We start from the raw sequence: 11669 nt of genomic DNA, 5'->3' as shown, positions 1-11669 counted from the left end.
TACCCTCAGCAGTATTTTAGGTTCATTTAGCCTCTCTCTTTGTTAAAGAAAATGTTTGCAGTCGTCTTAGGAAAACTGCGTCAAATTTCTCCCCTTGTGCAGCAAAGTAACAGTCAAAGCAATACTTAACTTGAATACAAGTGAGAAATGCTGAATAGCATTATTAACTATTACACAAATGCTAACAAAGTATCACGGGGCATCTTTACTTGAAGTATTTTATTTTTATTTTTATGACAGCGTTTCCTGCCCATCATTACTGAGAAGGAAATGTTCAGCTCTTTGATTTGGATGTTCATCCTCCTCTGCAGCTCTGTAGCAGGTATATTTCTTGATTATTAGCATCTGTCTTGCCATAAGAAAGTTTTCCAAGAGGTGACATTCTCCAAATGAGATTTTGAAGACTGCTGAAGACAGAAAAAGTGAATTTTTAAAACAGAAGTTAGTAGGTGATTGACTAAGTAGTGTACAGTATTGAGAGAAAGATTAATATATGGCACTCTTGATGTCCTCTTGTGGACAGATTTGTTATTTATTATTATTAAGAATTACAAATTTACAACATTTCATTTGGCTTCAAGAAATAAGTAGCAGCAAAATAAAAACACGAAGCAGGCAGGTCCTTGCAGGACTCTAGTGGGTGATTCTTGCACTGTTTTATAAATCTGCTGCTGAATTAATTTGTTCAGCCTGTGCCTGTGTTTTTTGTTTTACATGCACTTTATGTGCAATTCCTTCACTCTATCTGAGAATATGAATTATATGAGGGGTAAAGCTACTAATGAGATACTGAAATATATTTCATCTTACTTGTAAATTTTAGCCTTACTAGTTTGATGTATTTTCTGATATTGTAATTAGTAGTGATAACATGTAAATAGTATCTTTTACATATAGGAATGTTTTATAAAAACAGATTTAAAAGACAAGACTTTTGTCTTCATTTAGAGCTATTAAAAAAGCATCTTACTGGAAATTTCCTCATTATTTCTTTGAAGTTATAGAAACATCCCTTGAACATAATACCTATTGTAATGTAGTAGTTACTGTGAACTGAGTTTTCAGACCGGAATATCTGTTTTGAGTGACCAGCTGAGCATTTTATTTGAACTCTGTATGGAAAACAACTTACCGTTTTTTATACTTTAAAAGGAATTAGGTAATGTGATGTGTTTGATTGTGTTTTTAGATGAAAACTCTATCAGAGATGCTGTTATTTTTCCTTCATCTTCTGAAATTCGAAGAGGATCCTCCTTGAAACGTTCTTGTGTTCTTGGAAGACACAGTACACCTCGCAGAAATGCAAACCACATCATCTGGAAACTGAATCACGAACCAATTCCTCCAGAAAACTATAACATTGTGAATGAGACTGTATCCAGCGTAACCATCCATAATTTCACCTACAAAACAGCTCGTCTGAAATGTTACATTAAGTACTTGGGCAAAGAGCAACTTTTGGTTCACACAGAAGTTAAGTCTGGCTGTAAGTAGAAATACAGCAAAATGAATCTTTACTTTTCTTTTTTGGTAACTTATTGTAATAATTTTACTTTTAAAACAACTGTTTTTTCTTTTTATCTTGTGGCATTGTAAACCACCTGTATTTGAGTATCTCAATTCTTTTTTTCCTGACTGTCCTTACTGACACTGGTCTATAACCTCTCTGACCCTCACTTTTGGCCAGTTGAAGTTTTCTGTGGAGTTCTGAAGGTACTGGGTCTGTCCCTTTTGGTTCTGGGTCTGTCCCTTTTGGTTCTATCTTTTGTCTCGCCTTAGCCAACTTTAGTTCTCCCCAAGGAGGATTTTCTCTCTAATCCTCTCTTCCAAAGAAATTACAATTGCAATCTCTTATGGAGAAGATTAAAATATGTATATGAATTCTCTTAATTTGTTGAACAGATTAAGTCCAGATTATACTAATGTATACCTGGGGGTCTCATTCTAATAAAGAAACAATAAATGAAAAAGATATCTGTAGAATAAAATCCAGCAGAAGGTATTGCTTGCCTGCAAAGTTTAGTGTGCCGTAAGTTTGTCTACAAAAGAAAGATCTTTGTTCTATTAGATGGGGAGAAAAGTACTCTTTTGGAAAGGGATCTCTTTCAACCAGTTTTTATCATTGGGCACAGTTCCGTTCCTTTCCACTCATACTTTAGGCCCAGTTGGTAAAGTACCTATAAGTACTAGTTGGAGAAAACCTCACGGTTTCCCAGGAAAAAAAAGTGATTTTATATTGGTTTTATGAGGAGTTTTGAGGGCAGTAAGAAATGATAAAACGAAGTGCTATGCAAGATGCTGAATGAAGTTTGTCATAATCTACTTTTTGACCAATAAAATCTTTTGTATGTTAATGTTACTTATTTTTACTGGATTTTTTTAATTGGATTTTTTTTAACCTCTGTCATTGTAGTTCCCCCAGAAAAACCACGAAATATTTCCTGCATTTATTTCTATCGTGATAAACTTGCCTGTACTTGGAATTCAGGAAGAGAAACAGATCTACCAACACACTATACTCTTTATAGAAAAGTGTAAGTATGGGAGGCATTGGGAACTGGGTTCTAGGGCTGTGTCCACCAGCTCCATTCCCCTCTCAATCTTGATTTCCCTTTAAAGAAAATCTGGAAACATCATGGAGTTCAGACTCATGGCATTTCCATGGTAAATTAAGTTAATTAATTCAGGGTTGGTAGTCACTGGAAAAAGTGACATTCTGGCACCTTTTTGGTCTGCTGTATAAAGGAAATGAACATTCTCAACCCAACGTGCAGTACAGAAATGTTTACATCAGAATTGATATTCACTTGTTCCCTTGAAGCAGCACTACTAATTAGATGGAAAGCTGAGTGAGCCTAGGTACAAATGGAGAATGGAGGTGCTTTGTGGGACTGTTACGCAGAAACTTTCCTTGTAACTAACTATCTTCATTTTTTATGGGTAAAAAGGATTGCTTCCTCCTCTGTTTTAAACAATTCTCTGTCAAAACTCATAAAGCCCCTGTTATGCTGCTTACGGCCAGCAAGGTTTAACCTAGGGACCATTGGAGCCATGAGGTTTCAGTGAAAGAATTCAGAGTTAGTTGTCCTTTCTGAATTGCTTCCATCTGGGGATTTCTGTTTACCAATGCAAATTATTCAGTCTCATGCTTTTTAGTGCTTTCGTGACCCTGTTATAGAAGCCTAAATACTTGGTTCTTTCAGTTTGTTAGGTTTTAAATATTGTTTGGAGATTGCTTCTTTCATAAGTTACTTTGAAAATGGTGAAATGACTTGTTCCAAGGCAGATCTCAGAATTCTGAAGGTTACAGCACAGATTTTGTCCCAGACATACTTGTCAATCTTTCTCCATCATAGTTTTGCTTGTAGTAGTGCTCTTTTTCTGCCAGATCTGGACTCTAGCTAATATGGTTTCATGAAGAAGTTTCTAAAATCCCTAAAGATATTCCTGAGCATGGGAAGGAATTCACACTCCGGAGGGAGTTTTTATATTGTACTAATGTATGGGGTTTTTTTGGTTTAAATTGTAGGGCAGGAAAGCATCTTTAATTTTACCTCCTTTTAGGCTTGACATTTTAGGCTTCCACCTTTTTTTGTGTGGACCTTTCTTACTCTTTCTAATGTTTCTACATTTTATAATTTAGCTGAGTTTGTGAAACCATAAGCTGGAACAGTTATTATAAGTATGTTCCAATATTATTCCCTCCTGCACAAGCACAAATTCTCCATTAACCATACAGCAAATTGGATTGCAGAACTATTTCCATTAAATTTAACAATTAGTTTTATTCCAGATAACTCCCCAGCTGAGTTTACCATATGACTACAGAAGCACTGGTACCTGGGGGCATAGAGTTGTGGGTAGAAACCACCTGCTTTGTGTGTTAGGGAGGGTCAGACTGCTGCTTTTCCCACAGTGCAGGTTTACACTAGCTTAAAATATTGATGAAATACCACAATCAGACTGTACATTGAGTTACACAAATGACCTCCTTGCTTACTGCACCATATGAAATACTTAACACAGCCCCCATATATCAGTTTTTATTTGTTGAATAATTTCTCCGTGGGTCGGTAAAATGAAGCATATTTTGTTAGTTTGGCATCCCATGCTAATTATTATGGAAGTGTTGTAAAGACAGTATATTATCTATGTGTTTTGTCAAATTTCTATTGCCTTGTTATCGTCTGGTAGTGGTAGATTTTGGTTTTTTTCTGCATTTAAAAATGAATAAAGGCTTGTTCTTGCATAGCTCCATGGGGCACATGTTACTAGTTCTGTCTGCTTATCTAGCTACACTATGTGGAGTTACATGATTTCACTTCTCTTTGAGATTTTAGTCAAAAATAATCATAGAATGTGAATTCCCCATTAAGACATTTTTACTTTCTTCTGCCCCTGGAAAATGATTTTCTAATTGCAGTTAAAACTGAGCCTGTGCAGGCTGTTTATATGCATTTTCATGAGCAGTGCAGTTAGCAAAGAGTATCATTTGCACAAACACATCATCTAAAGGTGTTCACTGGTAAAAGAGTCCTGCAACCTCAAGAATGTATAAATGATAATTAAATAATAATCCAACATTCAGTTTGAATTATTCTAAGAAAATCTTCTAATTTCTAACACCTTTCATTTGTCTTTTATGTTTTTCAGGATGAGAAGTGGAAAGGTGAAGTCTCTAGGAGGAGACAGCACATGTGAGAGCAACACGACGTCATGTACCTTTGTTCATCCAGATACTCCATATAGTGATTTTCTCTGTTTTGAAGTGAAAGCTGAAAATGCTTTGGGTGTAGTCATGTCAGAAAGTGTTACTAAATCTATGGGAAAAATAGGTAATTAAAAAAGAGTTAAGTAAATATTTAATTGATGGCCTTTTCATGTACAATTCTTCAAACAAGTTGGTGTTACAGGAGTAATTTTCAGGAGTTTCTTGGTCTTATCAAGAGGTGGTGAAAATAAAGGGTCTTGTATTTGTACTATGAAATATTTAACTGCAACAGTATTTTTTTAAGGTAATATCTAATGTGTCACTATAAATTACTGGGTTTTTAATTAATGATAAGTAAAAGCCATGTACTAAAACTTACTGTCAAACTAAGTGGTACTTGGACTATACTTCTGTATTTCTGAGTGGTACCAAATGTCAGTGCAACATCTGGCTGTAAATGAACAGTGATATTATGATTTCTGCAGGGCAGCCCATTATTTACTCTGCTGTTCTACTTCCTGGTAGGAATGTTCCAAAAAACACCTGTTCTGTGTTTCCCAGGAGCACTAATAATATTCTGTTTCTTCTCCCTCTGCCTTGTGCTGTATTTTCCTCTGTTCATTTGGTGTAGTTAATCTATAACCCTTATAACTGACTATTTTTTGCTGCATCACTCATAAGCTCCCCAGTCATATGTTCCTTTATTCTTGTGTTCAGGCCTGCTGTGGCTCCTCATAGCTCTCCACATACTTAGTGCCATCCACCCCTTTCCTCAGTGCTAATCCATTCTTTTCCCATCACCTCCTTCACACTTCTCTCCCCCTCAAATTCTTTTCAGTTGAATTCTTCCCTTATCTGCAGTTCAGGTTTGTCTTTGGCATCCCAGCTCTGCTTCATTTATTTTCACTGAGTAGCATTTTCCAGAGCTGATACGGATGAAAGAAGCCTGCACATCTGTTTGGGAGCAGAATCATAGAAAGGCTTGGGTGGCCAGAGGCAGCTTGCACTAGACCAGGCTGTTCAAAGTCCCATCTAACTAAACCAGTTATGTGTGCAATTTCTCTTACAGATAACTTCCCATATGTAGAGTTCTGTCTGTAAAACAGACCATCATGTGAATGCTCTGATAGAAAGTGCATTGGTGGAATAATAATTACACTGCTTTGAACACACACAGAGAATTCTGAACTTTTGTAGAAGCATTTTACTCTCTTAATTAACCTTTTGTTTCTTCATTCTAGAGAAATTTGCCCCCCCTGAAATACTTTCAGTTAAGAAAATCACTGGTGTAAAGAATTTGCTTACAGTAACCTGGAAAATGCCTGAGAAGATGATCCCTTCACAAGATTCAATTTGCCAGATTCAATACAGAAACTTGTATTCAAACCTCACAGTAAGTTACATCATTTTTCTTCTGAATCCCAGCTGCTTGGTGGCTGATTTCGTAGTGCTATAAAAGGTTAAACAGAAAAAAAAGGCAACAAGTAGTTTGAATAATTAAAACCTTATTATTTGAGTGGAACATAATCAGGTTTGCATGATCTTAAGATCATAGTTTTGTTGTCTAGGATTAATTTTTCTTTCTTTTGGTCAGTGTCTGTTTTGGTACACACCATAATTCTCAATATATTTCTGTGAAAAAATAAGGGATAACCTTAGGCCAAGGGATTACATACACAGTCAATCAAAATAGTGTATTTTCCCCTTGCATTCTGGTGTGGAAAACAGTTTTTACTCCCAATCACAATCAGTTGAATCTGATGTAAGAGGTACTGATGTTGCATTAATTTTCAAGTGAATTAAAAGACAAATTTCGCAAGATGGAAAATAAGGGAAGTAATTTTCCTGAGTTTATCTTTCTGACACTTCAATGGAACTGTTGGAGAAAAACCCCAGTGTTTAGTCATTTGCATATTTCAGATGATGTATTCCTGTGCTCCTAAATATGGAAAGGATGACTCCTTTGTAGTTTTACTGTTTCCTCATCCACATTTAAGAATGGGACAGGTTTTTTGGCTTGTTTTTTTCTAAGTTCGTTGTCTGCCTTGATCTTACTATTTTATACATTACACATGTAGTTCTGGGAGAGGCGAATTAATCAAGATAGTCTTCAGAGCTTTAAAAAATCAAATTACTAAAGATGTTTTTAATTAGCATCCTTCTCACAATGTCATGGCAAGTATCTTTACTGTAGATATGACATACCAATTTTTAGATTCAGGATTAAATATTAGTGATGATTGGATGGGCAGGATGTCTTGAGTCCACCTGGGATATTAGAAACAGAACTAATAATTATTTACAAGACCTGTATGTGATGTTTATCCCTTTGGAATCAAGATGCTGGTGTCTTCGTGGTGCTTACATGCTATGAGGTCCTTCTGAAATGTTGAAGACATTCAAGTTTTTGCAAAATTACAGCTTTACTGTGCATGGTGTCAATTTTTCAGCACCTGCATTAGAAATCACCTGTCTGCTTTTTTACTATTAAATAGAGTCTACATCCATTTGCTTCCTCAGATCTCACCTGCGTTTTTCCATAGACATTCTAGAGGAAAAACAGTGGCTATCCAGGATCAGTAAAGACATAGGAGCTGTTTTTCTGTCCGTGAGCACATTCTCTTTAACACCTTTATTGATGATCTGGATGAGGGGATTGAGTGCACCATCACAAGTTTGCAGATGACACAAAGTTGGGGGGGAGTGTGTATCTGCTGGAAGGCAGGAGGGCTCTGCAGAGGGACCTGGATAGGCTGGAGAGATGTGCTGATTCCAATGGGAGGAGGTTCAACAAGGCCAAGTGCTGGTCCTGCACTTTGGCCATAACAATCCCATGCAGAGCTCCAGGTTGGGGATCCTGGGCTGGATCAGGACCAGCGTGGTCAGCAGGACCAGGGAGGTGATTGCGCCCCTGGACTTGGCGCTGGTGAGGCCACACCTTGAGTACTGTGTGCAGTTCTGGGCCCCTCAGGTCAGGAAGGATATTGAGGTGCTGGAGCAGGTCCCAAGAAGAGCAACGAGGCTGGTGAAGGGACTGGAGCACAAGTGCTATGAGGAAAGGCTGAGGGAGCTGGAGTTGTTTAGCTTGGAGAAGAGGAAGCTCAGGGGAGACCTTATCACCCTCTACAACTTCCTGAAAGGAGGTTGTAGTAAGGTGGGGGTTGGTCTCTTCGCCCAGGCAACCAGCAGGAGGATAAGAGGGCACAGACTCAAGCTCTGCCAGGGGAGATTGAGATTGGACATTAGGAAGAGATGTTTTACAGAGAGAGTAATCAGGCATTGGAATGGGCTGCCCAGGGAGGGGGGGGATTCACCGTCCCTGGAAGTTTTCAAGATGAGACTGGATGTGGCACTTAGTGCCATGGTCTAGTAACAATGGTAGAGTTGGACACGATGATCCTTGAGTTCTTTTCCAGCCTGGTTGATTCTGTGATTCTATATATGCAAAAAAAAATATTGAAAAGAAATGTTTGAGTGAATGACAAATGCATTCTTGACCTTTTAGGCCTTTCTGTCAAGTCTATCTTAGTAGCTTGGTGTGAACATCATTTATTGAGTGAAAAACAGATGAGCTGCGTTTCTGCTAGTAGATGCTAAGTTTCCAATTATAATGAAATATTGTTGACAGCTTTTTGGCAAGTAACTAAAAGCTAATCTGGGGTGTCTACAATTCTGTGTTAGGAGGTTGAGGATAGTTTTGAAGCCTTTTGAAGTCTTTATGTAGGTCCACCGAAGAGTCTGTAACCTAGCAGTGGTTTGTGGATAGCTGAATTCATTCTCATAGAAGCACTTTTCTTTTATTTGACAAGGAGTTTCTTGAGGTCAGAATAGATGAAGATTTCCAGTTTTGTTAGGGAGTGCACTTTCTATTGTGGTGCTCAGAAGCGTGGGTGCCTGTTGTTATAGTGTGCTTCACTTTTCATTGGAAGGTTCAGCTGATGGAAGACAAGAATTTCTTCAGTTTTTTAGCCCTGTTGTAATCTATGTGACATCAGTTTGGCTGCCAACAGGGAATCTTCCTTATTCTAAAACTTACCGTTGCTGACCTTGTTAGGATTTAGCTAGTCTTAACATTTGTTTCAGTATCTTTCTGTTTTGGTCACCTGAAATTTGAGAGGGAGAGAGTTGGTAATTATGGAGTAATTCCTGCATTTTGGAAGAGAAGACATTAATGTTGATGTAGCGATTACATCAATCCTTCTGTAGACAAACACATCTTCCTACAGCTCCCATCGTTTTCTTCTGCTTCATGTTGTCAGTCCAATGGAGTTGATGCACCAACTCTAATTCCTGGGTTTCATATTTTCTTTCACATTTTGTTTTGGAAGAGCAATCTGGCTTCTGACTTCCACCAGTGAGAAGTGAGTCCTTTTAAGACAAGGAAATGACTCATTTTGTCATGACTTTTCCAGAAAGATACTGCATCAGTTATTTCTCATACTCTTGTCTTCTTTCACCACTTAAAGGCTCCATCTTCTTCTTTTTTTTCCCCTCTCAGTACCAGAATTTCTCATGTTTTCATTTGTCTTGTCATTTTAATCAGATGCTGACAATCTTTGGGATGGCTCACAGCCATACTATTGTATGGCTAAGAGCTAGAAGACCTTGTAGCTCAGAGAAGAAAAACAAGAAAAGACAAAAAGACCCAGCTGACTCACAAGCTGTGGGTGACTACTGCTTTCCTCAGGATGGTCATGTGGGACCTTATTGTAATAATAGCTTTAGCAATAACCAGTTGCTTCCCATGAGTAGGAACTGCTTTCATCCATCACCATCTGTGCCAGCACAGCTGCTTTAGAATGACATGTGGGCTGCACACAGTTCATGCAAGAGATCACTCAGTACAGACTTAGTTTTGTCTCAAGTTTTTCAAAGGAAAAATGATGATGCTACATAGAAAAATTAAATATAAACCAGGCAGTTCTGAGTTTCAGAGAAAAAAAACCCTTCATCCAGTGTGTTTTTTTTAAAACTAAGTCATATCTGCATGGAATGTAGTAGCAAATCCTTTTTGTTCATGTGCCTACTTTCAGAAATTTGTCACTGTCCCACTGAAATATCCACAGAAAATAGGAACATGTAATCTCACAGGTCTGTGGGACTCAACAGAATATTCAGTTGCCATTCGGTGTATCAATGTCAATTCAATATTTTGGAGTGAATGGAGTGAAGAGGAAAAAGGAAGCACAGAAGAGACAGGTAAGCTAACTGTTTAGTAAGTTTTCCTTCAATTATACTTTGAGGCATTAGGATTTAGTAAGGGAAAATACTGTTTTCAGCATGTTATCTATCTACTGAATTTTGAATTGTGTTGCTTAACGAGAACATGTGCGCTTTGTTTAAATATAGAAGAGAGAAGCTGAAAGATGAGCAAGTAGTAGGGGAGATCTGAAAAGTGATACAAACAACACAGGGCTAAGGAAGAAAATGGGTGCATAGACAGCAAAGGGGAAAAATTACAAGTGTAGACGAAGATTGAACATTGCGAAGTAGGATAGTAGCAGAAATGTGTAGCAAGTATGTGCAATAAAAAAATAATTGTAAGTAGAGAAATTAAATTGCCAGTTATAAAACCAGACTAGAAAATCTCCTCCAGGGCTTAAGAAATAAGAGAAAGCAGAATGAATCTTATGGAAAGAGAGAAGCTGTACTAATCATGGGAAGAACGGCACAACATTACACAAAGAAAAATTTATTTTTGATAAGTTTCTCTCAGACTGTATGTTTGAAACCTTCTGATTGGTTTTGCCATATTAAACTACCTTTTTAAGATTTTTTTTTTTGTGTCCTTAAAGCTCCTTTGGTAAAAATGGATTTGTGGAGGGTAATTGAGTCTCCAAACTCATCTGGAAGGAGATATGTACATCTTATGTGGAAGGTATGTGTTATTTTTCTAAATTGGTAGTTGTCTTGGTGTCCTGTAGCCAATTTTGCATTGAACTATGTCAGTGTTGTAGGACATACAACTGCCAGGGGGGATTTGTTGTCATCAGAAAAGACCTCACCAAACTAAAGAGGAATGGAAAAGGCTTTTGTGTACTGAATGGTAGATGAGTAGAGTTTTCTAATCTGTGTGGAAAGGAAGCATTTAATTGTGTTCAGGTCACTGGAAAATCGGATTGAAAGTCCTTAAAACTGCTTTTAATGATGGCTAACGAAAGCTGTGTTTAAATTCACTTTACTCTTCTAGTAAAGTGTCCAAAGACTCTTTGCATTTCAAGTCTAAATATTTGACTTTTGAACCTTTCCTTCAAGGAAGTTGTTGTGACTGTCCTGAAGATGGGATTGAAGAAAGTACCTTGCTTTTCTACATACAGTATAATCATTTTGTATGATTACAAAATGATTGTAATCATTTTGATTTGATATTAAAGAGTTAATACAGCATTTAAGTTTGATTGTGCAAATAACACTGTGAAACTCTTACTACCACATACTTTTTTGGATAGACATTGAACAACTTTCCAGCTTCTCGGAGAATTCTAGGCTACAAAGTACAGTATTTTCCAGAAAACAATGCTGCTCTTAAAATGACAAACAGGTCTACTGCTCAGAAAATCACTTTGCTTTTAAATGAAGAGGCACATATAATATCTGTTACTGCCTATAACTCTGCTGGAAATTCTCCTGAAGCTGTTTTGAGGATTCCATCCACTCATGAAAAAGGTAAGATTTCTCAATGTCGTGATATATTTTTCCCATTAACAGATAAATTATCTTCCTGACATCTGTTTAAAGTCTGTTACAGTAGAAGCAAAACTGCTAAGGACTTTTGCCGTGTACATATACGTAAAACTGTATTAAGTATAAAGCTGTGTAGTCCGCTACTTTTTACTAGAACAATATTAAGGGGTTGTATTTTGCTGTCACATATCATATTTCTGATATAGACCTTTATTGTTGGGGAGCTTGTTTTGAGATACAGCCATTAAGATACAAATAATTCCTGATGTCTAAT

The 11669-nt window shown here is 37.2% G+C and overlaps 1 protein-coding gene across 1 annotated transcript in view; it reads left to right on the top strand.

Moving 5' to 3' along the window:
• Nucleotides 1–270: 270 nt before the first annotated feature.
• IL31RA (interleukin 31 receptor A) overlaps nt 271–11669 on the top strand; it is a 23782-nt gene continuing 12383 nt past the window's right edge. Inside the window, exons 1-8 of the mRNA XM_009081846.1 lie at nt 271–322; nt 1190–1486; nt 2414–2534; nt 4654–4835; nt 5953–6104; nt 9745–9910; nt 10507–10589; nt 11161–11377. Coding sequence (XP_009080094.1) covers nt 271–322; nt 1190–1486; nt 2414–2534; nt 4654–4835; nt 5953–6104; nt 9745–9910; nt 10507–10589; nt 11161–11377 — 1270 coding nt within the window. The remainder of the gene's footprint in view (nt 323–1189; nt 1487–2413; nt 2535–4653; nt 4836–5952; nt 6105–9744; nt 9911–10506; nt 10590–11160; nt 11378–11669) is intronic.

This window comes from Acanthisitta chloris, unplaced genomic scaffold (genome assembly GCF_000695815.1).
Source record: "Acanthisitta chloris isolate BGI_N310 unplaced genomic scaffold, ASM69581v1 scaffold389, whole genome shotgun sequence".
Taxonomy (NCBI): Eukaryota; Metazoa; Chordata; class Aves; order Passeriformes; family Acanthisittidae; genus Acanthisitta; species Acanthisitta chloris.
Note: the sequence above shows the minus strand (reverse complement) of the source record. Positions and strands in the feature narration are given on the sequence as shown.